Below are 25,015 nucleotides of genomic sequence, written 5' to 3'. Positions count from 1 at the left end.
CAATCGACAACGAAGCACTTAAAATTTCATCTACCTGTACACATGCTTTACTACGATACTGCTGCATTTCCCTACCACACCTAGCAGCACTGGGAGACGCACTAGTCTGACGCCCCGGAATAACGCCGATATATCCTTTATTAACGAAAGGATTTAAATAATGCACTGTACTTGCAAACATCAGTCTATGGCAACCAAACACTGCACTTGAGAAACACCCCAACATCTGAACACATAGAGAGGCCGAAAATGAAATCAAGTTCTCTCACCAGTGCGGCGCTGAGTGAGCATCAACTGGAAAGCTGTATTAATCCACTGACTACGCCATACTCGATAACTGCCCGCGTACTTTTGATTCGCCTGGTTGAATTAACGACTTCTTCCTGGCTTTCGGGGATGTGAAAACAAAACTCGCACACTCTTTAGTTAAATGAAAACATTTTGAGGGAGACTGCAGCCATCAAGGAAGATAAAATTACACCCAAAATTCGCTATTTTTGGAGCACCAGGATTCAGTATGCTTAAACGCTGACAGAGATCGCTTTAACACTTCGTATATATGTGGATGAATTCTAATGAAGAAAATAAATTATAAATGTAAAGCAACTCGATTCATTAATAAGGGGAATATTTACATTACTCTGGAGCCTCAGAGTACTGAAGTATTCTGTATTTAGGCAATACGTAAGGCCAACCATATTGTAAAAAACACGAGAGAGAGAGAGAGAGAGAGAGAGAGAGAGAGAGAGAGAGAGAGAGAGAGAGAGAGAGAGAGAGAGAGAGAGAGAGAGAGAGAGAGAGAAATATCGACTAACGAAAAAATCTACATGAAACAACTGCAAAATGAAAATCTTTTTAATGAAAAGAGAATAAACTTATTAGTGACGGAACCTGTAGGAATGGAAAGCTGGGAGAGGGGAGAGTGTGAGAATGAGAAAGAAAAGAGAGAGTGAGAAAGAGTGAGTCAGAGACAGACAGTTTGGCAGACAGACCAACAGCCCGAAGGACATTTGTATAAGGGGATGGGTGGGAGGGGGGAGGGGTAAGTACACACACACAAACAAACAAACAAACACACACACACACACACACACACACACAGAAAGAGAGAGAGAGAGAGAGAGAGAGAGAGAGAGAGAGAGAGAGAGAGAGAGAGCGAGAGAGAACAACACGATAACACGTAAACAGAAAATAGCGTGCAAAGTGGCGGAATGAGAAGGTTAGCGGAAGACAAAATACGAGAAGAGGAAGAAGGACGCACAATTACCGGAAGAAAGGAATAGCAAATAAGAAAGAAAATGACAAGATGTAAAGGGATCAGGGGATGGGAAATAAAGAAAGGCAGATCTAAAACAATAAGAACGGATGATGTAAACAAGAAAATGTAAAGGAAACAAAACAGAAAAATTGAGAGAGTCATAAAACTGTAAGAAGTAAAGATCTATGTCTATCTATCTATCTATTGCCAGACGCCATAATCCCGTGGCCATTTGACTCTGAGTTATTTGCTTTACAGGGAGGGGCACTAACCCTCCACCAACCCACTTGACACGTAGGCAGCACGTATGGTTTGGTTATATGGTTACCGCCCAGCGTTGTATATGGTTTCTTGGCTTACAGGAAACCATTCAGCTTGTCACTCAATGTAAAGCCACCTCTAACGGAAAGAAATGCATGAGGTAGTGACAGGAAAGATGGGAGAAATAGGAAGAGAGGAGGGCAGGCACAGAAAAAGAATGATGAAGGCTAAGGAAGAAGTAGGCAGCACTACATCAAGTGAGTGGATGATGGTCGCCACCACCTACCACAAAAGGTCTATGTGAAAGGAAATAATAAATAGTACTAGAGGTGTTAATTAAAGGCTGTATCTAGTCCCCCCAGTTCGATAATCTGTATTAAGGTGGGAAAAAGAATAAATGACGTCATGGAGCTGAAGAGGTTAATAGGTACTCTTACGATACAGCGAATAAGATACATCTCTCTCTCTCTCTCTCTCTCTCTCTATCTATCTATCTATCTCTATCTCGTGTCCCCATTCGCACCGGAGTGCATACCTAGAAATCTATTGGCGTATCTCCCCTCCTAACCTAAATTTCTAGAACCAGCTATCAGAAGGGACCGAGGTGACACGAGATCACCATCCCAATAAAATTTTTAGGACATACCACGCCACTCTTCACTTACACCCAAAATAGAGTACAATCAGGGAGAAGAGTCTGTGTGCTACTCCACTCCATCAACTTTACACTTTGATTATGTCCGTCATTCTTTTTCCCCGACACACCATATCAGGCAGAACCATCTATGGGAGGTGAAATACGCCAAGCGTCTCTCAGCTAAGGAATATCAGCCGGCAAAGGAAGCTCACAGGTAGAAGAGGTGAACTGTTAGGCGATGTTTTGCCCCATGCTGCTCAGTCAGGGAATCAACTGTTTTCTGTTCGGTCTGAATATCTAAAACTACTGTAGCACACCCAATGTCTGGACTGGACTATTCATGTCTGCCTCAGATGGCTCCACATTTAAGCGATGTATCCAAACTTTAGGGAGATAAGTAGTTCCCTTCCAGTAACGGCGCAAAGTGCGAGATAACTGACGGAATACTTAATAACTTCTTCTCAGTTCTGTGTTTCTAGGTCTCTTTCAACACTATGTGTGTTTGTGTTGATGTGGAAGAGTGAAGAGCACAATAATAGACGGTGTGATGATGTCCTTTATTATGGTATACTGACACAGGTGTAACAATGCTGCTTACGTTTACCTGCGTCATTAAAAAAACGAATACCAGCGATGAGAGACAGGAGTATGGTACACTACTTGCTGTTACATGCAAACTTTTAACTCCTGCGACACAGAAGAAAGGAGATGTATAACTAGGTCTTTACTTTCGCCTGTCTTCATGCTTCAAAAGATCCATGCTGTTACTACCTTTATCCACTGTATAGAGTCAGGGGACAATGGTTCGCCAAATACTCTACCACTCCTCCTTCCCTCCTCCCTTTACTGGCTTACATTCCTACTCTGACAAAGGCTTGACATTTTCCTCTGCGAACAGATAACCCTCTGATACGATGCGTCAGAGATGAAAGCCATGAACATACCGTTATCATGAAGCAGACGCAGTGGAATATTGGGAAAACCTATCTTCATGCATGCTTATGGGAAACTCAATATTGATAATGCTGAACGATAGATGAAACTCATAAGACTCTCACTAGATGTTGGTCATAAGCGTTGAGTCATGTCCACGTCAGTAAGGGTTAGTGCGAGTGGTGTGGTGTGAGTGTGGTGGAGGTGCTGGTGTGAGTGTGGCGGTGTTGGTGTGAATGTGGTGGTGTTGGTGTAGCGTGGTGGACCTGCCAGGGAGCGTATTTATAAAGAATCATAATTACTTTACAGGAGAAAAACAAGTCTCAATAATATTTTACTATCATAATTTTTTGTTTCTCGTATTTTTCACACTGATATTAACTCCATTCGATGTGAAATATTTGATGCCTACATGAGGGAAAGTAAACGAACATAAGAGCTTATTACACACGACTCAGGGAGAGTTTATAAATACGGTTCCTGGGCGCCTACCAAGTGGAGGGCATGCTTCGTGGCCACGGCGTGTTAATAGGCACGCCAGAAAAATGTGAGACCCCCTACTCTACAAGAATGATATTTTAATGCTCCCTATCTTATCTAAATCACAGTTAAGGAGGTTGAATAAGAAGATAATAGGCTAGACTGAAGAGTGTCTGGCTGAATACACTGATGGCGAACTAAACCTGCTGTAATTGGCTAGTTAAAATACTTAGTTCTCCGTGCCAATACATGCTAGCGCCAAAGAATGACTAAACCTCACGACCTTTGCGTCTCTGTTTACATTCGAATAACACTGATTCTCACGTCCCTGGGTTCACCTTGCATAACAGCCTTTCTAAAAGCTCTTAAAAAACACCTATAAACCTTGGTACACGCGGAGTTAGGGAGTCTAGGAAAGTAAGTATATATAAAGGATGCTACCCCTTCAAATCGAGGACACTTATTTTTATTTTCTGCTGGTATCGTCGCTTTTATTAGCTAAAGAACGCAGCAGTGAAGAAGTTAGATATATCTAACAACTCTGCTCGAAAATTCTCTCTTAAACAAAGTAACAATCGTCTTGTGGAAGCAAAAAATAATATATGAAAGACGTTTTCTTCACTACAGGATTTACATTTTTCAATGATACCCGTGTCTCTACAGATATCGTCAGAAATAATTTTCATTGGAACTATGCTTCACTTTAATATTCACTCCAGTTAATCTCTTAATTGCTTGGCAGTTGTGTGAGTGAACGTACAAGTATAAGAAAGCAATATAACACACAGTTTAAGCTTCAGAAAGTTACTGCACCGTGGGGTTATTGGGCCCGATTTATTTTCCATATTATAAGCATTACATGAAACACCTATTGGAAATTTAAGCATTCTGTTTAATCAGAACGTAAGAATTTACTGTGAGCAAGCATGGCATAAAAGAAAATATTGTATCGTTTATAATAACTGAACTAGATATTCTTAAAGTCGTGGGCCCAGTTGCTCCGCACACACACTCATGTAAATGGGCTCAGATAACTGGAAATTCTGCTTATGATACCAATACACTACTACTGATTCACTTGTACAGTACCAAAATTAACGAACAATTACATCATCAAATAAATGAAAGAAAGAAAGAAAGAAAGAAAGACAACTGTGCCTTAAGAGGGAAAGGTTTTTTAGTTAGCCGGGACAACGGGAGATGAAGATGGCACACTATCAGGATGGCAGGTTGTGTCGTGCTTTCGGCAACAGTACTTGATCTCCAAGCTGCTGTTTTCAGGTTACACAAGTTTCATTAACTTACCAACATACTGGTGATTGGATTTCTCTGAAGGAAACCTAACTGGAACATAATCTCCCGGCTCTTAATTTCTTTTCCAAGACCGTCGTATCATCTGTATTAACTGGATGCTTTTCAATCTCGTGCATTTCTAACTTGACTTTTTCATTGATGATAACTTCTTTAACTAGTATGTGTATTATTATCCTACAGAAAACTTACTAAAAATAATCTGCGGTAACATAAACAGTAGGTATTGTAACATAATAAGGGATCAGGGTACATATAAACAAGAATATAAATAAGACTAAATACTTGCTTCACCTGTGACACACGTAATTAAGGCATCCACGAGGGTCCATTCACTAACATACGATGGGCCCCAATTGTCCCAGGGATTTTAATAGAACCCCTGTCAGGTGGAAAGATTTTCAAGTTGGCTAGGTGCTACCTTAGCGTATTTACCGTACAGTTCCTGTATAAAATATCTGAGGATTTTGTAGTATCCTTCATGTTGTGCAGATGCTTTGCCTTGCCTTATTTTTTTAAAGGGAAAATCATCCTCTTTGGGGAAAAAAAAAAAAACTACCATAAACAAGTTCAAACTTCCTGATTAGACTCTCATTTGTTCATAAGGAATCAAGAATTAAAATCTGTACTTAAAAAACTTATTTGAAATAATATTTCCATTTCAAATTAGCCTCATAAGTATTTCTTTTTTTTTTTTCTTTCCTTTTATACATTGTGAACCGTCCGAGACACGCATTAGTCCAGTCGGCCCCTTCTATCCTATGGCGTATTTAAGACTTTGGTCTTGGTACCTCCTGCCGATTCTCTTCAGCTTTGGATAGACTTTTCGAGCTGGAAGGGTTAGATACAGCATTGATTAACCCCTTCGTCACTACAGGTCGTCCTTAAGGTCAACAAAATAGTGTGGAGGAAGAGTGGATAAACTGAATAAATACTTCATCAGAGTTAAAGGGGCTAAGAACTGGTTATGTTTCCCTGGTTCCAAGTACTCTTCAGACACAGCTAGAAAGGTAATTAATTTCCAGGCTTTACCTGGCCGCCATTCCATTTATACATTCACACATTTGATACACACTGCTACAAACAGAGTATGTTGGCGTGAACCGGTTTGTGTGTAGCTGACAGGAGGAAGTGGTGAGGGAGATTAAAGATATCTCCGTTTCTGACTCAAAGGCTAAAAAATTGTGCACAAGAGGGGGTGGAAGGAGGACTTAATGTTTGTTTGTGAGAGGAACATCTGTCAGCTGAGATGAGGGAGAATATTTGCCATTAACAAGAAGAGGAAGGAGAATATTTGCCATTAACAAGAAGAGGAAGGAGAATATTTGGTTTCAGCACTTTCAACTCGATGGGTTCCTCCTGACAGCCCAGCCCTACGAGATGTGGTGAAGTAGGATTAAAGAACAAAAAAAGAGAAACGTAAAAGTAGGAGAAGCATCAACATTATGGTCATAGAAATGGGACCCTTTCATTCCCACATCACCCGAACCTTCGAAATCGTGATTGTACTTCAAAAGCAAAATGATCTGCGCATATATACCCTATCTGTGTTCTTCCAGTTTCGATGCGTTTAACATACAATTATGAGGTACCAGAGTACGTCAATTACAAGGTCAGAACACTGGTGCAGCCCTTGTCACATGCATCTCTCAGCATGCTACATCCACTCATTTCGTTTCCTTGTCAACACCTTAGCTTCCTCAACTTCCACGCCTCGCTATCCATAATGACCTCATTTCTCATATCCAAGGATTTTTTTTTTTGGCCTACCACAGTTAATATATTTGCTGGTAAAAGAAAGACACTGAGAACATATATTAATAAGATCAAGTTTGCGGATTCCTGGTGGTATGGGATAAAGAGAAGAGGGAGAGCATCTGCTTAAATGACAGCAGTATGTTCGCTTGTAAGAAAAATAAGGCGTAATAAGAGATAAAAATGACAGAATAAGACGTAATAAGAAATAGGAATGACGGAATAAGACGTAACGGGAAATACGAACGATAAAGACAGTCAGCGGGATCAAGACAGTGTTATAAGAGGGAGAAGGAGAAAGAGCGGGAGGTACATACACAAAGGAGGAGAAATATTGCTGTTGACATTAGTTCCGCTTTCTCTCATCCTGCGTGTAGGTAAAGGACTCTCTCTCTCTCTCTCTCTCTTTCTCCTTCGTTTCCACCTCATATCAGGGAAGGCTCAACAGGGGAAGAGCAGGACTTACGCACGCAGGGACACACAAATAGACAAAGTGATGGAAAAATAAGTACAGAAATAGATAAACACAGCCAAGTAAACAAGGAAATCTATACAATTTGGCCACGATTACGAGAAGGCTGAAAACAGGAGAACGAGTGCGGGAAAAAGCAGATGACATAGACGGCATAAAGATAGACACAACCTGAGGCACAAAATTAATTAAAAAGTTGGCAAGGAATAGAGAAAGCAAGTGAGGACCATGGAAAGAATTGTGAGGAGTAGGCGAGAGTAAAATATTGGGAAAATGAGGGACAGAAAGGAAGCAGTTTGAGAAGGTTTGAGAATGATCGTAAGTAGGAAACAGACTGGGAGGGAAATAATAACCAAGGAGAACGTTGGGGAAATGATGAAAGCCGATAAGATGGAGTGAAGAACATGAGAAAATCGGAAAGACGGAGAAAGGAATCAGTAGTGTTGAAGAAAGAAAATGAGGGAGGGAGGGAGAGAGAGAGAGAGAGAGAGAGAGAGAGAGAGAGAATCGTGCCAAACCCCCGTCCCAAAATAAGCTAACATATGCCGTTCTGCCGAGGTCTCTCCCTCCTTACACTCTCTCCCTCCACGCTCACACTACTTTACGTACTCAACACTCACACTTACACACACTTGCACACTAATCACCCTTGTAAATTCCCTCATACTTGTGTACCCCTTGCCTTCCCCACAGTTATACACGTCATTCACATTCACACTTCTTTACTTAATACTTACGCACATATTCACACTTACACACTATTTATACTCCGTTTAATATACCCACGCTTCACACTTGTACTTGCTCCCGAGGCCCAGTAGTCCTCCTAAACACCATACACCTCTACATGTCACCACTTCGGCGCTAACACCCACCGTCCATATTGAATACATGCTAGGGCTGTCTCATACAGGACTGTTGTATTGGTATTAGCGACATTAAAACAATATAAATAACATCAAAGACAATACTAAGATGTAATCCATCCATCCATCATCCAATCCTAAGTTGCCCCATGAGAAGCGAAGGAGCCCAGGGCTAGGCAAGTTGGTCCTGACATTTAAGAGGAGAGTGACCAGCCTCACTCATCCTTGAGTGGCATTATATGCATAACAAATCGGTAAGGAAGATGTGCTACGAAGCTCCTACATCACCTAGAATGAGGGTCACAAACTCATAAAGAAGAAAAAGTACTATGAGTAAAGCCCTTACTCTCGCAGACTAAAGTGGCTCCTTGGTATCTCTTCCTTACCAGAATATTTCAGGATCTGATATGTTGATATATTTTTGTGTTATATGTTTTTGCGAGAAGTCGATATAAAAGAGCTACAACTAACAAATAAGAGAATAATATGCATCAATATGCAAAATAACTGCTAAGGAAGAGGCGCAAGAAATCTTCCTAACCTGACAGGAATACAGACTTAATATTAGGACTGAGAGAGGCAGGTATGTCAAAATTCAGATATAAAGTATTTCATGATCAGCGTTGCATTGACCACCCCTGTTACCTGCATCGACTACAGGTATTTCAGTATTTCAACCACATGCTAATCTCTGTACGGTACACCTAGATACATTATGCGTACCTGCGTGCATAAATACATACTCCAAAGTCAAATAATTTCAAAACGCGGAACTAAATACCGACACCATATAATTTGTATGATGGACTGGTAAAAATGAATAAGTGAATTAAGAAAAAAGGTTTGATGCATCACCCAACACTGCTTTATATAAATACTGGTACACATTCCGAACATCAGCTCGCGGAGCCCACGCCCCATGTGCTACCACTAACACACTCAGAACTTGCTCGAAACTAACAATAACTCCCACCGACGATTTCCCCAGCAACCAACTGTACACACCATCCTCCTCACGCACTCTAACACCCGAGAACTAACTGTAACCTCACCCTTAACGCACTCTAACCGCTAGAAGAAATTTAGGGGAATTTCCATATTAACAAATCTAAAAAGCGGGTCCATCAAAACCATTTACAGTAAGCAAAAGAGTAAATTTAAATGGTGAGCGTGACTTACTGGGCCAGCAATGGTTAAATGTCCGAGTAACACACACCCCACGCGCCCAGCTGTTCAATATACAAAGGACGGGTGCAGACAAAGAGAGATTTATTACTTGTTAAAATACACCAACCGTATCCCTGTATGTGACTCTCCGATAGCTGCATTAAATTATAATCTTGGCATAAAATGTCGCTTGCTGTAGTTTATAAATGGATATATGTAGTTGCTCATATAAAAAAAATGACAATTACACGACAAAAGTGCACCAGGAGATAACTATAGTTTACTGTATTTACCGCCATATTAGACATACCGGAATGGAAAGTGAACTTCTTATTTTGCTGAGTTTTAGAGGGAACACATTACTGGGCTTTAGTAGCAGTCATTAACTTCCTCGTCAGTGCTACCGTACACACATTAACCTACATTAAAGAAGAAACTTAACTTAGAATGAACGTTTCCTTTTACAAAAGCAAGTACCATGAAACTGATTTTATTATCCAATGCGCCAGATATATGATTATTATTTTTTCAGTGTATCTGACTTTCTGCAAAGACTTGTTAGTTTGTTCCCCTCGCCCCAGCGCACTATTCAACCGATGTAGTTTCTGCGGATCACCATTAGTTCTCATGCAATCAGCTTGGGCACTGCTTGCCCACCACATTTCTTTACAGCACTGAATTTCATGCAGTATGGAAGGGCAACAATGACAGAATTTCCAAAGACATTTGCAGATTAGATGAAGAGAGGTTATTTGTGAGTAAAACGCTTTATAGTGAGATAATTATATGGCAAGTCACCCATCACTACTGGTGTTTTATGTGTTTCCTTTTGTGTAAACCATTAGTTTAGTGGGCAAAAATTACCTGATGTTTGTTTTTAGTACAGGTCCAGTAAATGTCTTAGTCGAGTAGCTTTCATTAGGTTTCCCTGAAAAGCTTTCAGTGTCAGCGGTTACAAAAGTCATGAATTCAACTGTTGATCAGATACTGACTAAATTATTGTCCTTGGCTCAAAATTTATCGAATTGCTGTTCAAAGACAGGCACTTAACTTTCTCAATACTATATTTAGATATTAACCGGTGTAATTCTTTGATTGTTAGCATAATTAGTAGTAAATTAAAGAAGCATGTGTGTGTGAGCATCAGGTGGTGCCTCAAGACATTACTCCCCCACCTAAACCCAAGCGGCGGCGGGGCAGGACAGGCAAGAGGGAGGGTCCAACAGGGCGGAGTCGCAGCTCCAGCACCGGCCTGCCTTTCCTCTGGCCAGAGGTGGACAACGACCTCATGGAACGCAAGATACGCAAGGGATGGTACAAGGTCGATTTTGGCGGCGGGCAGGAACCGATGCTCTGGTACCTCCCCACATACAAAGACCGACTGAACTTTATGGAGAGGCACGCTGGAATGAGCACAGCCTCCAAGCTCGACCTCAACCTCAAGGCCACCTCCGTCCCTCCACCCAGCAGCTCCTCCGTCAAGACCGTGGACAGGAAAGGCAGAACGACAACCACCACTACCACGTACCGCTTCCCTAGGTCCAAGTCCGTCTATGCCTACCGCACCGTCCACAGACCCGAACTGGGTGTGTACGCCAGTCCCAGCCGCCTCTCTTTCTTGGATCTGTACAATCCCCCTCCTGGTCGTCTCTGGTCGCTGCACTACTACCCTGAAGCACGATGCCGCTCGCTCAGTCCCCCCGTCCGAGTGGTCAGCCCTTGGAGCGTAAGTCAGCATCCACGAGCTCCGGTTTCAAGCCAGCCAGTCTCGTGTCCTGCCCCCTCATATTTATACCTTCCTAATTGCACGCAAGTTTATTTCTAGTGGTCGAGCATTTCTTTTTTTTATTATTTCGTTTGTGGCTGCCGTGTTGCATTTGTCCGTGTGTGTTGCAACCAGTTCGCACACCCAACCACCCACCCACCCAACCACCGACCACCTCACGTTCCATGCAGCCACCCAACTTTCAGCTCCTCACCCACCCACCTACTCAACTTTCCATCCCTCGGGCAACCCCTCGGCCCACTTCAGCCTTACCCCCATCCCTCAAGCACCAACCAGTCCTTCTTTCCACACTTCACCCTCCCTCCTCACCCTTCCATACTTCTCATCCCTCACTCCCAACTTTCCATTCTTGCACACTCTGTCAGGACTATGAAATTACTTCGTATACACAAAAAAGTAGGTTCTCTCTTTAGTGGTGTTGACCTACTGTTCACCCACGACCCGTACAACCTCACGTCTCACCACAACTAAACTCTCACTCCTTCACCACAACTAAACCTCCCACACCATCACCACCACATACAGGCTCGGATCGATCCATGAGTCACTCCAACTGTCCTACAACAATGTCAGTGACTCTATACCCTGTGACATCTCTACAGGACACTGTTGGAGATTACATGACACTCTTGTGTGATTACGTATGACAATTTGGTAGATATGGTATTGTTTGGACTTGGAAAGGCTGTGATAACTGACTGACTCTCTCATTCTGTCTATATACTCTTTCGATACTTTATTTTTTTTTTTACAAGAGGAGGAACTTCATACATCTCCAGGTAGCCTATTATGGGCGGGAGGGAGATACGAAGAATGTAGAAAATATGGGGAAGGGGAGGAAGGAAACCAGAAGGGGATCCCAGATTATATGGATGATGTGACTATCAGTATCAATTCTACGCATCTCTCTCTGTTTCCCTATTAATATAACTTATACGTGTCTCTATAAACTTTACGTGTCTCTCTCTCTCTACATAGCCTATGTTTCGCTGCTGCGCCTGTAGATGTCACCCGTGTTTCTGGTGCGTTATAATAATGTCTGTAACGTGCCTTAGATCGTCTTCGTTGTCTCTTCTGGTTCGTGGCGTCACCTTTGAGAGTACAAGGGGTTTAGTGGTAGTGGAGTCCATGTTTAGAGAATAACAGTGGCGTCTCAACGTACTCGTGTCGTGACGTAGATGTCTCAACAATGTCCTTACCTCTAGAATAAATGAACACAAAATAAAGGCAATAAAATAATATTCAAAGCAATAAATAAATAAGATGCATATTTTTAACATCATGGAAAACAGTAAATAATGAACTTAGTAAATAAAAACTTTGGCTAATAATACAACCATTGCACGTTACCAAAACAACGCGTTCTCTCTCCCGCATCCATACATTTACGAACGCATCAGTGTCTCACTTGATAAAACGTGTTCGTAATTTCACAAACACCAACTACATACTCTAAATATGAAAAAAATAATTACTGAGTTAACATTAGTCTTTGAAACATAGATGAAACACTGTAGTCTACATACGTTAAGCTTCATGATCACTTTACCACTTATTAACTAATGGTAAAATAAAAGCACACACATAGTAACTAACACCCCAGGTAATACATAGCAGACAAACAAGTGCACGTACATTACCAGACCCCAAAAACGTGCAGAGTTCGTACTTATAATGATATAAGCCACGTAGTGTTAAGTAAAACGTGTCCCTGGACCCCTGCACACAGCACTACTCTGTACAAAAAGCACGTATACTCATTCTTCCTTACGTGCCCTAGGACTCGTACACGTCGCCGTACTCGTATTCGGGAAGCACGAGCACGGACATGAGGGAGCGGAGCACGTCCCCCGCCCCACTCTCCACCGCGCAAGTGTCCTCCTACAGACCGTCGGCCGCTACTCAGCTCATCCTCAACAGGGTAGCTCTCGGCCGTAGCTCGCTGCCCAACCCCCCGCCAACCTACCACAGGGTACGTCTATAATGCACTCACGCACTCTCAGATAGAACACCCAGCATTAACCCCTTTAGCCCGACGACGTATCCGCATTCTCTTCATGCCTCCACCAGACGGCCTTATTCAACTCCGGCCAGACCTCTAGTGGTGAAGGAGTTAAGGAGAGCTGTAACCTAACTCCCCTAGTTCAAAAAGTCTCTCCTGAGCTGAATATAATAATCTGGTGGTGGCAATAATAGAATATAAAACACGTCATCGGAATCAGGTGGTTAAAATGTAGTAAAAATTGATAGTACAACCAATTGGAAACTTGGCAAAAAAACAGATTTACAAAATCTGAAGTACACAGTTTTGAATTTGCAAATGCTGGTGTGCACGGTGCAGATGTCTACGGTAATGTATAGCGAAATTTAAGCGATGTTACTCAATGAATAACTCTATGCTTCCCACGCGCTATATTTCAATATAATACTAATAAAAAATTCTTTTACAGTGTACTGCTGTTTATTATATTGTTTCTCCGTTATCTGTAACCAGTATTTACAGAATATTTTGATTATGTTTAAACATTTCCGATTCTGTTATGAACTATCTCTTTCGCACTCTATTAACTGCTGATTACCTTATTTTTTTTTCGTTATTATTTATTTATTTATCCTTTTTGCCAGTATAAACGAAGTTATTTTAATGGTCTGCAAACTTACGCTTGCATTCCGTTACTTAATCCTTCTCTCGAATTTTATCATCAAACACCATTTCTTTTCCCGCTTTTATTTGAACGCTGGACTCGTTTGCCCGCTTTTATTCGAATAATTTCCGCGCTGACTTTCTCCGCTGTTATCATCTGGTTTGGACCTGTGATTTATTTTTCGCAGTGATGCTTCATCTCTCGCTGCTGCTTCATCTGGAGTTTATTTTCCTTATTTCCTCTTTTGCTCATTTATGCATTCATTACATTATCATTTTATTTCTGCTTCGTTTTAGACAGCCATGTTATTTGTCTACATTAACTCAGGTACAACATGTAAAAAATGCACTACAGTTTTGTTATATATTACTAACGAGAGTCAGCTGCAGTAGATATATATATATATATATATATATATATATATATATATATATATATATATATATATATATATATATATATATATATATAGCTTACCATAGTATAACAAATATTTATTTTACCTTTATACTTTATTTCTATGCACTTCACTTGCCATTAACATTCAGTGAAATGTTAAAGATATGGCACTATAAATTAACCTATCACTTCTCTAAACCACATTATAAATCGGCCCTTAAAGCACCAACAGAAGTGAAGCAGGATCATGAAACAACTTCTGCCCCAAACCCTAGACTCAGAAGTGTCCATGGTGACGACAAGCTTAGAATCATATGAACACGGATTTTGAGCACTGGGTGTGGACACGAGTTTGAACACAGAAGCTGTTTAATAATCAATGGTTCACTTACAACTAAACTTTAAAATCCCAGCTAATATTCTGGACTGTAAGCTAACTGTAAATGAATGATAATGGTGGAACTATAATTTAATCCTAGAGGTAACTTGGTATCGCACGCTTACCTTGGCTCGGCAGCCTGGAACGGGCCACACTGGAGGTAAGTCACTGCTGGAGGCACTGATAAAATCACACATGATGTAGCATTCACACGTGTGGGATTTTTCAGAACTTATACGCAAAGAATATATATATATATATATATATATATATATATATATATATATATATATATATATATATATATATATATATATATATATATATATATATATATATATTCTTGTACCCCTCAAACTGTTTTTTCTTCACTGGTCCACTCTTCAATTTTGGCTTACTTTTGGACAGTCAGTAGGCAACAGTTTGTTTTTAATTTATATCATGTAAATAAGAATGCAGTCCATCTTATGGGTGACATTGTACAAATCTTTTGATCTTAACAGATTTAACGCATTTTGAGTATTCAATCTTGTCACTTGAGTTTCAACTACTTCGTTTGTGACCAAACTCACTTAAACATTCCTCTTCAGCAATCTTATATTACCCGACGCCTCTAAATCTTACATCTAGTACAGCTTTATCAGTGTGGCTTACTTTTTATTTATTGAACTATCTGTGTCATAACTTTCATTTTTTTAATACCTTAAATTCATGAGAATTCCCCAGTCCATTCACCTTTCCCCTCTGCACCCAAGTCACTCCTGTTTCCATCCAATCACCTCCCTCACCATCTTCTCTTTCGTATCTACATTACTCAAGCACCCACCACCCTCGGCCCTTCCCTTTCCACGTAGGACTATAGTGTTAAGATTTTCACTCCTCTCAGCCACCTCCCATCGCCCTTATAATAAATACAGCCAGTTCCGGAAAATCATATCACTCCACTTCCAAAACAAATAATCATGAAACTCTTACATGAAATTCTCAAATACACTTGTAACACATCCACTACACCCCAGTTTCTCCTCCAATGCCTTCTAGTACTTGTATCTCCCCTTCCTCCTCCTCTCCCATGTAATCTGGTGCCAATATCCCTCCTCTCCCACGTATACTAGTGCCAATATCTCCACTCCCACGTATTCTAGTGCCAATAACCCCTTCTATCCCAAATAATCTGGTGCCAAGATCCCCACCTCCCCCACGTATTCTACTGCCAATATTTCTTCCCCAATAACATGAATCCATAGATAGATAGATTGATAGATAGAAGACAGATAGACAGATAGATAGATAGAGAGACAGATAGATAGATAGATGGACAGACAGACAGACAGATAGACAGATACAGAAAACTGTTCAGTATGCATGCCCAATCGCATCTCCCATATATTTTGATCATTTCTTATCATCATCCCTGACTCCACTCCGTTTGCATAATATATACTACTACTCATATTCTCTACCCACCTACATTGCTCAAGTACTTTAAATATCTTCTCACTATTCACATCTCATTATATTTAAGTACTCATTAACCCTAGACACATACAAAACTTATGTATTAATCAACGTCCCCTTTTCCAGTTTCTACGAGTCACATATATTCAGTGACTCCTATTCGCGAATCTACCTATATTGCTCAAGTAACTATTATCTTACTCTTTATCATACATTACTGAAGTACTTCGTGTCTCAATCTCCCCGTCCTTTCCAAGTATATTCACGTATTTATTTCCTCTTGTCTTCCTGTCCCACTGATTAACCGCTTCAGTACAACGACATCAAAGACTAGTTTGTTCTCGTTAACTTCAGGCGATTTTAGTTAGCAGCAACGCCTCTGGTAGTGATGTGGCTAAGGATGACTCTTTCTAACTCCTTTAATTTGAGAGGTTCCTTTCACTGAGCAAAATCGTCTGGTGGTTGCAAGACGTATGAAAAAAGATGTCACAGTACTGAATGGGTTAAACAAGTACAAATTACACATTCACTTTCCCTCTCTCTCATGTAAATTCAATTAGTGGAGGTACTTCCCATGTCTCTCATCCCTCCCATCTCCCATTCCCTGGCTCCTTCCTTCTCCCACCTCCAGTGAAATTCAGCTCACTCATATCCTCCTTCCTTGCACCCATGTACACAGCTCACGTGCATACATATCAATTTTCTCATTCTACATCTCTTCAGCTCTCACATATTTTCAAGTACTACCGCCTCCTTAACTCCTCTCATCCCCTTCTCCCTCCCTCAAAATTACCATACTTTCACAAAATATACTTACGTCACCTACCCTTCTTTTCCCTCCCTCCCCATCCCTTCCTTGCCCCTTCCCCTCTTCCTCCCCTTCCTTTCCTTGCCCCTCCCCCTCTTCCTCCCTTTCCTTCCTTCACACCCCTGTTCCCTCGCCTCTCTCATCCCTTTCGTTTCCTTTCCCTCTAAATTATCAACTATTCTCAAGTAGCCAAGCCACGCTCTAATCCCCTTTTCCATCACCTTCCCCTCCTCTCTCACTCCCTTTTCTCCCCTCTCTTAAAATCATCACTCTTTATCAGGTAGGCCTACTCATACTCCCGTCCCCCTTCCCTCCCCCACCTTAAAACTCTCATGCACCCTGAAATACTTATGCTCCCCTGCTTCTTCTCATACACTCCCCCCTTTTCGGCTTTCTCCCCATTTCAAAACCACGCATTTTTAGTTTATCATTCCCCTACGTCTCCCCTTCTCAACAGTATCATGCGCCCTCAGTTACTCACGCCCCTTCCCCCTTCCCTCTCCGATTCTCCCCCCCCCCTTCCTTCCTTCTTCAAAATACTCACCAATTCTCTGTAACTGACCTCCCTCTCCCCCAGTGCCTCAATATTCTAATCTATTATGCAGTACACATGTCTCTCTCATTCTTTTTCCCCTTCCCACTCTTCTCCTACCCCCTCTCTCCCGTCTCCTCTTCCTCAAAATTCTCATGCATTCTCAGCTACTCCTTCCTCCTCTTCCTATCCCCTTTGTCACCATTCTTACGTATTCCATAGCACAGCACTTCTCCCCCAATTCTTACTACCTTCTCCACATACCACTGCCTCTCCATCCTTTCACCTATTCTCAGTTACTCATCTCTCTCTCTCTCTCTCTCTCTCTCTCTCTCTCTCTCTCCTCCGCCCTTCCCCCCAAATCATCACATATTCCGTTGTCCATTCCGCCCTCCCCTCCTCAACACTGTGACGTATACTGCCGTTCTCATGCCCCCTCCCCCTGCCACCCCCACAGGGCTACCCCCCGATGGGTCCTCCCCCACGCATGATGCCCAGGTACCCCCCCGCCTACTACGACTACGACTACGGCTATGGAGGGTACTACTACTACCCCCCTCCACCACCACGCATGAGGTAGGCAGAAAGGAGACACAGGCAGCAAGAAAAAGGGTTAGAGGGAGAGGTTGAAAAAATGGTGGATGGAGACGTGGATGAAGAAACTGATAAACAGCTGGAGGTGGAGGCGGTGTTACGGGCGGAAGCAGAGGTGGAACTGGAGGCACAGACGTAGGCAGAAATGGAGATAGATGATGAGGTAGTAGTGAAGGTGGAGAAGGAAGTAGAAATAGTGATGCAGGAAAGAGGTAGAGAGAGATAAAACAAGGGGTAAAAGGAGAGGTGAAAGCAGATAAAGGTAGAGGCAGAGGCAGAGAGCGTTACAGCAAAAGATGGAAGAAGAAACAAAGGTGGAAATGGAGACAGGCAGAGGCAGACACGAAGATGGGAATAGAAGTAGAGGTTGAGACAGAGGTGGAGAAGGTATATGGTAACAGAAGAAGAGACGAGGTAGGAGAAACAGACGTCGAGGTGGAGAAGGCAGTAGAGACAGGAGTCAGTGGGAGTGAGGGTAGATTTGGGGGCACAGGGAGCAGTAAGGTATAAGGAGAGGGAGAAAAAGAAAGAAACAAAGACGGATTTGTGAATGTTTTTGTAGATATTTATGCAGGAGGGAACAGACAGACGTAGAAGAGAAAGCTGTTGTGTAGAACGGTAAGTACCTGAGCTACGCGGGTAAAAAGGACAGTGAGGATGTAGAAGCATGTAGGTGGAAGGTAAGTATGTGTGGGAGTGTAAGCAATTACGTCTGAGCAGGTAATGTAGGAGGAGAGGAAGAAAACAGGTGTGGAAGTGTAGGTGTGTAAAATGATATGTGCTGTATTTATGCTCAGACAAATCAAGCAGGTAAGACAGATGGGATGTAAGTGTGTAGATGTGTAGAACTGTAAGTACTTATTCATTAACAGGTAAAGGAAAATGTATGACAGGTGTGACGATAGCTGTTATATCCTTAAAATAAGTATAGAGTAAATAAATAAAACAAGTGTCAGATATTTATGGAAAGTGATAGCTGATATAAATATAAATAAATACAAACATTGAATGGTTGATAGTTTAGTACAGAGCAGTCAAAGTTTAAACCCGTCTGTACGATATCTCTTTATCTGTTTCATTCTTGGCGCCACGAGATTATTCTCTTTAGCTTAGGGGAGACTTCTCAGACTAGAAAGAGTATAATTCAGTAACCTCCTCAGACCAAGATGTTTTTCCTAGACCTGAACATAACATCCTGAGGGAAGGAAGAATAAGCTAAAACAAGACGTTATTGCAGAGAATGCATTATGTAAGACAGATGTATGAGTGGTTGTAAATACACGTGCTCGGGAGGCTAATGAAGATACGAAGTACAGTATATGATTTGCGCCAACTTTCTGTCTAACCCCCTTCTGACGACCCTCAGGTATTTCCTAATGAATGTGTCCAGGCATCTTAAAATGAATAGAAGGTGCTTCTGGCTTTCTTTGATTTGACTTTACTTGAGAAGGGGACAGTTTTGCTGGATCTCAACCTCTGATAACAACAGATTACTTAATATGTATATACAAAAGAGTTATGTATTAAGTCTGGAAACTATTAATACACTATAGGGTAAAGAGAAATATCAAACCATCTATCTAATCCACTGTATTTCAGCAGTTTAATTACATCGTTAGTAATTAAAATATTCTCTCTTCCCCCCCCCCTCCTCCAACTCTTCCTCACTCATCTCCTGCTTCCAATTCTTCCAATCTCCTTCCATACCTCCACCTACCTCCTGCCCTACCTCCACCATTCCTAACCCCTTCTTTTACTTTTCCTGAACCGTTCCCTCAACCTCTTTACCTCATCCCCATAATCCTGCCCCTCCCCCACTCCCCGTTTATCCTTACCTACCTCACCTAATCTCTGTCCTCACATTCTCTCTCTTTCGTTCCTACCTTCTCTTCTGTCTCCCCCTCCCTTTCCCTCTCCCTACATTCTCCCCTCTCCCACCTTTTGCTTGCTCTCCCTCTCCCAATTTTCCCTCATTCATTCTACTTCTCTCCCTCTCTCTCTCTCTCTCTCCGCATTTTTTCTCACCCACTCCCACTCCCTACATTCTCTCCTCTTTCTCCCACCCGTGTTTCCTCATCCCTTTCTCCCCACTCCCTACTCTTTCTCCCCTTGCTCCCCACCCCCTACTTTTTCTCCCCTTTCTCCCCACCCCCTACTTTTTCTCCCCTTGCTCCCCACCCCCTACTTTTTCCCCATCCCTGCTTCCTCTCCCCATCCCATATTCTCTCTCCCCTTTCTCCCCACCCCCATACTTTCTCCTTTCTCACCACTCCATACTTTGTCTCCTCTTCCTCCCCACCCCCTATTTTCTCTCCCCTTTCTCCCCATCCCCTACACTCTCCCCTTTCTCCCCACCCCTACTCTTTCTCCCCTTTCTCCCCACCCCCTACTTTCTCCCCAGCCGGTACGACAACTACCTGGATGATAGTGAGGTCTACAACACTCCCTACGTGCCCAGTTACCGCCCCCGAGTGGTTGACATGGATGACACCGAACTCAGGGACAAGGTTAGTGACACGTTCATCCACGCAGCCGTACGTGTGTTGGCTCCTATCATCCGCCAGGCAATGATACGCCGCCTTGTGTCATCCGCCAGTTATTTAGAGTTGTGCCTAGTTTCATCCGTCAATTATTTATATTTGTGCTTAGTTTCATCCGTCAGTTATATATATTTGAGGTTCGTTTCATCCGTCAATCAGTTTTTCTTACTCCTGTCAGGTACATATGTGCTTAGTTTCAACCGGTGGTCAGTTATTCATGTGCTTAGTTTCATCCGTTTGTCAGTTATTCATGTTAGTTTCTTCCGTTAGTCAGTTATTCATGTTAGTTTCATCCGTTAGTCAGTAATTCATTTTAGTTTCATCCGTTAGTCAGTTATTCATTTTTGTTTCACTCGTTGGTCAGTTATTCATGTTAGTTTCATCCGTTAGTCAGTTACTCATTTTAGTTTCATCCGTTAGTCAATTATTCATGTTATCATCCTCCATTAACCTTACCATCCGTCAGTCAATTACCTGTGTTCGTAGCTTCATTCTCCAATCAATTTCATAAATGCTAAATATCATTCGTCACTCAAAAATGCTAGTTCTCATCCACCGGCCACCAATTTCTTGTTTCTCATCCGTCAGCGAATCATCAACGGTTCAGGTTTATCACCCATCAGTCATAAATGTGTAAGCTTTCTCATCCCTTAATCATCCATGTCCTATTTCACATCCATTACTCAGCCGTCGGTGTTGTAATTCTCTCATTCGTCAGTCATATGCAAGGTATGTTTTTTTTCTCTCATCCACCGATCACCTGAGTCTTATTTCTCACCTGTTTGTTATTGATCTAGTCGCTATACCGTTTTTCACTCTAACTTGGAGCGGATATTTGTCCTTCTGCAGCTATTTCACGTAGCACAGTTGCAGAAAAAGACAATACTGCGGTTACACATCCTTTCATAGCACTTCTTCGTGACTAGCATCGTATTCTAGTGTTAGTCTACTATTACAGCTCAGCATTCAAGGTGGAGAGATGGCAATTTCAGGCCAAGTTTGAGTAAAAGGAGTATAGTTATTCATCCGTCATTCATTCATACATTAGTTTTTTCCTCCGTTAATAAAAAATCTAATAAAATGCATTACTTCTCTCACCCGTCAGTCATCCATGCTTATCCTCTAGCCGTCATCCATCAGTTAAACCGTCTCAATCTTCCATCAAACATCATCTGGCATCGATTTTCAAGTGTCATCCGGCCACACATACCATCCACGTCAACCATCCACCATCCATCACCCGTCATCCGTATGGTTCATCTGTCATATCAATCGTATCTTTTTGTCAGCCCTCCAAGATATACGACTGTAGGTCATAATAGGAAAGCTGATCTCGACAATACCATGGCGCCTTATATTGCTGCTGACATGAGGAGAGTTTTTTTCAGAGAGGGAGAGAGAGAGAGGCGTGTGTGTGTGTGTGTGTGTGTGTGTGTGTGTGTGTGTGTGTGTGTGTGTGTGTGTGTGTGTGTGTGTGTGTGTGTGTGTGTGTGTGTGTGTGTGTGTCAATATTTCCACTTCTTACACTACAAAATCCCCCAAGAAGCACAAAATCGTCTGAAGATAACAAAAGGAGACAATTTAAAAGGCGTCATGATACTGAAGGGGTTAAGCGTATGTTTCTGTCAGATGTCCAAAGTCCCACGTCTGTCTGTCTGTCAACTAGGAACGTGGAGGTCATTTATGAGTGGCCAGGAATAAAGGGTTGGTCATATCTCTTTAAATGTGAGTCACCATCCATCTGTCATAGACCCACGGACAACAAACATCTTTTAATATTTCATCCTTGAAGCTCAGTTATATTATTCCAGTAAACACCACTTCATTTATCAGTCATCCACCTTAATTATTTATGCATAATTCCAGGAGACATCACCACATTTATCGGTTATTCATCTAGCTTACTCATTTACCCATCTTACTCATTTACGCACCTGTCCATGAGTTACTGTCTCAGCTGACCAACCATCCCAGCAGCCATAAACTACCTATCCATGCAGAGTAGTTATAAGCTGCTCCACTACATCACACCACTATCCTTCGATAATTCATCCAACAGTTATCCATCATCTTTAATTCCGCGGTTCATATCCAAGCCCATCCACTCTATACTCCAAAAAGATTTAAATATTCCACTATTCAAACTCCCACCATATAGAAAATGTCAAAATATCACCAAGTGCCTTCCTAAGAACGTCTGTATGTTGGTAAATCATGTCACTTCTTGGCTACTTATCTTATTACTAAGCTTCCAAAGGCATCTTTTTATGGCCATGTCATTCACTGCGCCATCATGTCAAATTTAGTCGTTACCTTGTCGAATTAGGCGTGTGGTCATGTCATATAATCAGCACTGTCTTTTATGTTTTTTTCCCCTCATGTTTACACCCATCTCTCACGTCATATTTTTCTCTCACCATTTCCCTCCTTTCTTGACATTGCGTCTCCTCCCGCACTCTGGCCATTTCATCTCCACCTACTCTCTGACTACTGCGTTTACTGAGTCATGTTTAATTTTCATGTCACCTGAGTGTTGTGATGATGAAGTGTGAGATGAGGTGTGCTGTCTTGCTGTGTATGATGTTGCTGTGATGTTACCTCATGTTGACGTGATGGGTGATGTTTGTGCTCTGAAGGTGAATACGTGGTGAGGTGACGACTGAGGTGTTATGTTGTGAGGTGTTATGTATGTAATGTGGCCATGTGATGTGTAGTGGTGATAGGGATGTGATGTGGTGCTGCAACTTGAGGTACTGTAACGTGATGAAGTGATGTTATGTGGTGATGTGGCGTATAATATGGTGACGTTATGGTGTTGCTGTGACGCTATAGGGGTGTGATGATGTGGTGCTGTGACGTGTGATGTGGTGACGATATGATGTTTTAGAGATGCTATGGTGATGTGACGCTGTGATGATACTGTATAGTGACGCTATAGCGGTGTGATATGTGATGAAGTGACTTTTAGTGTTGTTCTGGTGCTGTGACGCTGTGGTGATGTGACGTGTCGTGCTGGTCCCCCCCACAGAGTGTTCCCCACGTCACCACCACCACCTCCACCACAACCATACCCCGGACAACCAGCTACACAAGACCATACTCTCCCGGTGTAAGTGTTCCTATCTGGGCCCTCCTACACCCGCTGTAACTCACACTCTCCTCTTGTATCTTTCCTTGTATCCCTCCTAGTTGCCTCTGTACCTTTCCTTGCTGTACATCTTCTCACATATCCTCCTTACTTGTATCCCTCCTTGCTGCTCCTGTTTCAATATAATCCTGACTCTCACCCCGGATCGCCTTTCTTGCATCCTTTCTAGCTACTGTTTTCCCTCCATATCGTCCTTACTTGTACCCTTCCTAGCTGCTCTTCTATTCGTTGTACCTTTGATTCTCCTGTATCTTCAACATTGTACCTTTCCTAGCTCCTGTATCCCTAGTAACCCTGGCTGTTCTCCAGGATCCTCTTGATTAAATATCTTTCCTAGCCGTTCATCTTTTCCTGAACCCTCCTAATAAGTACCGTTCTGAGTTGTCCCTGTACCCTTCTGTACCTTCCCTTCGCATCTTACCTAACTCCTATAACCCTGTCTGTAATCTCTGTATCTCTTCTTACTTGTACTCCTCCTGTGCTCTGTAGCCTCTTCATTCTACTCTAGCCACAGCACATTTTCCCAAACTCCCTGCCTCTCATCCAACACCTCAACTCGTTAATCCTGCTCTGTGATCCATAGTGTTGTGTCTCGCAGAGCTCAGGTACTAGTCTGTGGTTTTGCAATATGAGGGACTAAAGAGTTGAATACTGAAATATTAAGTCACTTGCCGTACGTTCTGTTACTATAATATTTTGTTGCATACTGTGATATGTGCTTGTATAATAAGATATATACTTCTTTTTACTGCTCTATTCCTTATACTCCTACGCTGTATAATGATAAAATATGTGACAAATGGAAGTTGCAGGAATCTTGTTCGTATTAATATCATTACTGACAGTTCTAATGACGTTAATAGAAATGATAACTCTCATAACAATATTAATACCAATCATTTAATAACAGAAACAACAATAATAAAATAATAATCATAGTAATAAAACAATTATAATAAAACAATAATAATAATAATAATAATAATAACAATAATGATAAATATAATGAGTCGATACAGTAAGGTAAAAATGCCATCAACAATAAAAAGGTAACACCTACTCCTTATAATCCAACAACCAGCTGATACAGGACGTACAGGCAGCAATATGATAACCCAGTCGCAAATCCCATGTCAGTGTAATCTCTCTCTTATCACATCCCTCTCCCCCTCACCCTCCTTATCAGTCCCCCTCCATCACTATCTCTCGTATATATCCCACCCTGGCCTTTATCACCCTGCATATTGAACACTCTATAAGCACACCACAAATACGGAGTAAATCTATGTTCCTGCTCAATATTACGGGAAACTTAGTAACATACTGAAACGTACAACCCCAAACACTCAGATTCTCAATGTATTTCGATCTTCTCCATTACGTTAGTGGTCATTGGGAATACAATTTTGCCCCGAGTCTGGTGTCAAGTTGGCCATGTTTTCTTCCTTCTCCCTCCTGCTCCTCCATCCTCTCTCAGTCTTTTCCCTCTCCGTGTCCCTTTTTACCTTCTTCCCTCTTCACGTTCCTTTCCTCTGCGTCCTTTTCCCATTTTACCTTCTGCTATTTCTGCTTTTCCTCCTTCTCCT

The 25,015-nt window shown here is 41.9% G+C and overlaps 1 protein-coding gene across 1 annotated transcript in view; it reads left to right on the top strand.

The window, feature by feature from the left end:
• The window catches only part of LOC145405223 (uncharacterized), a 75,730-nt gene that overhangs the window by 6,374 nt on the left and 44,341 nt on the right, over positions 1 to 25,015 (top strand). Inside the window, exons 2-5 of the mRNA XM_080276643.1 lie at positions 12,707 to 12,898; positions 17,605 to 17,723; positions 20,143 to 20,248; positions 23,310 to 23,390. Coding sequence (XP_080132769.1) covers positions 12,707 to 12,898; positions 17,605 to 17,723; positions 20,143 to 20,248; positions 23,310 to 23,390 — 498 coding nt within the window. The remainder of the gene's footprint in view (positions 1 to 12,706; positions 12,899 to 17,604; positions 17,724 to 20,142; positions 20,249 to 23,309; positions 23,391 to 25,015) is intronic.

Source organism: Coenobita brevimanus, chromosome 66, assembly GCF_032717465.1.
Source record: "Coenobita brevimanus isolate Jiangsu-jjx chromosome 66, ASM3271746v2, whole genome shotgun sequence".
Lineage (NCBI taxonomy): Eukaryota > Metazoa > Arthropoda > Malacostraca > Decapoda > Coenobitidae > Coenobita > Coenobita brevimanus.
The sequence above is the reverse complement of the archived record's forward strand: the minus strand, read 5'-3'. Positions and strand labels throughout refer to the sequence as shown.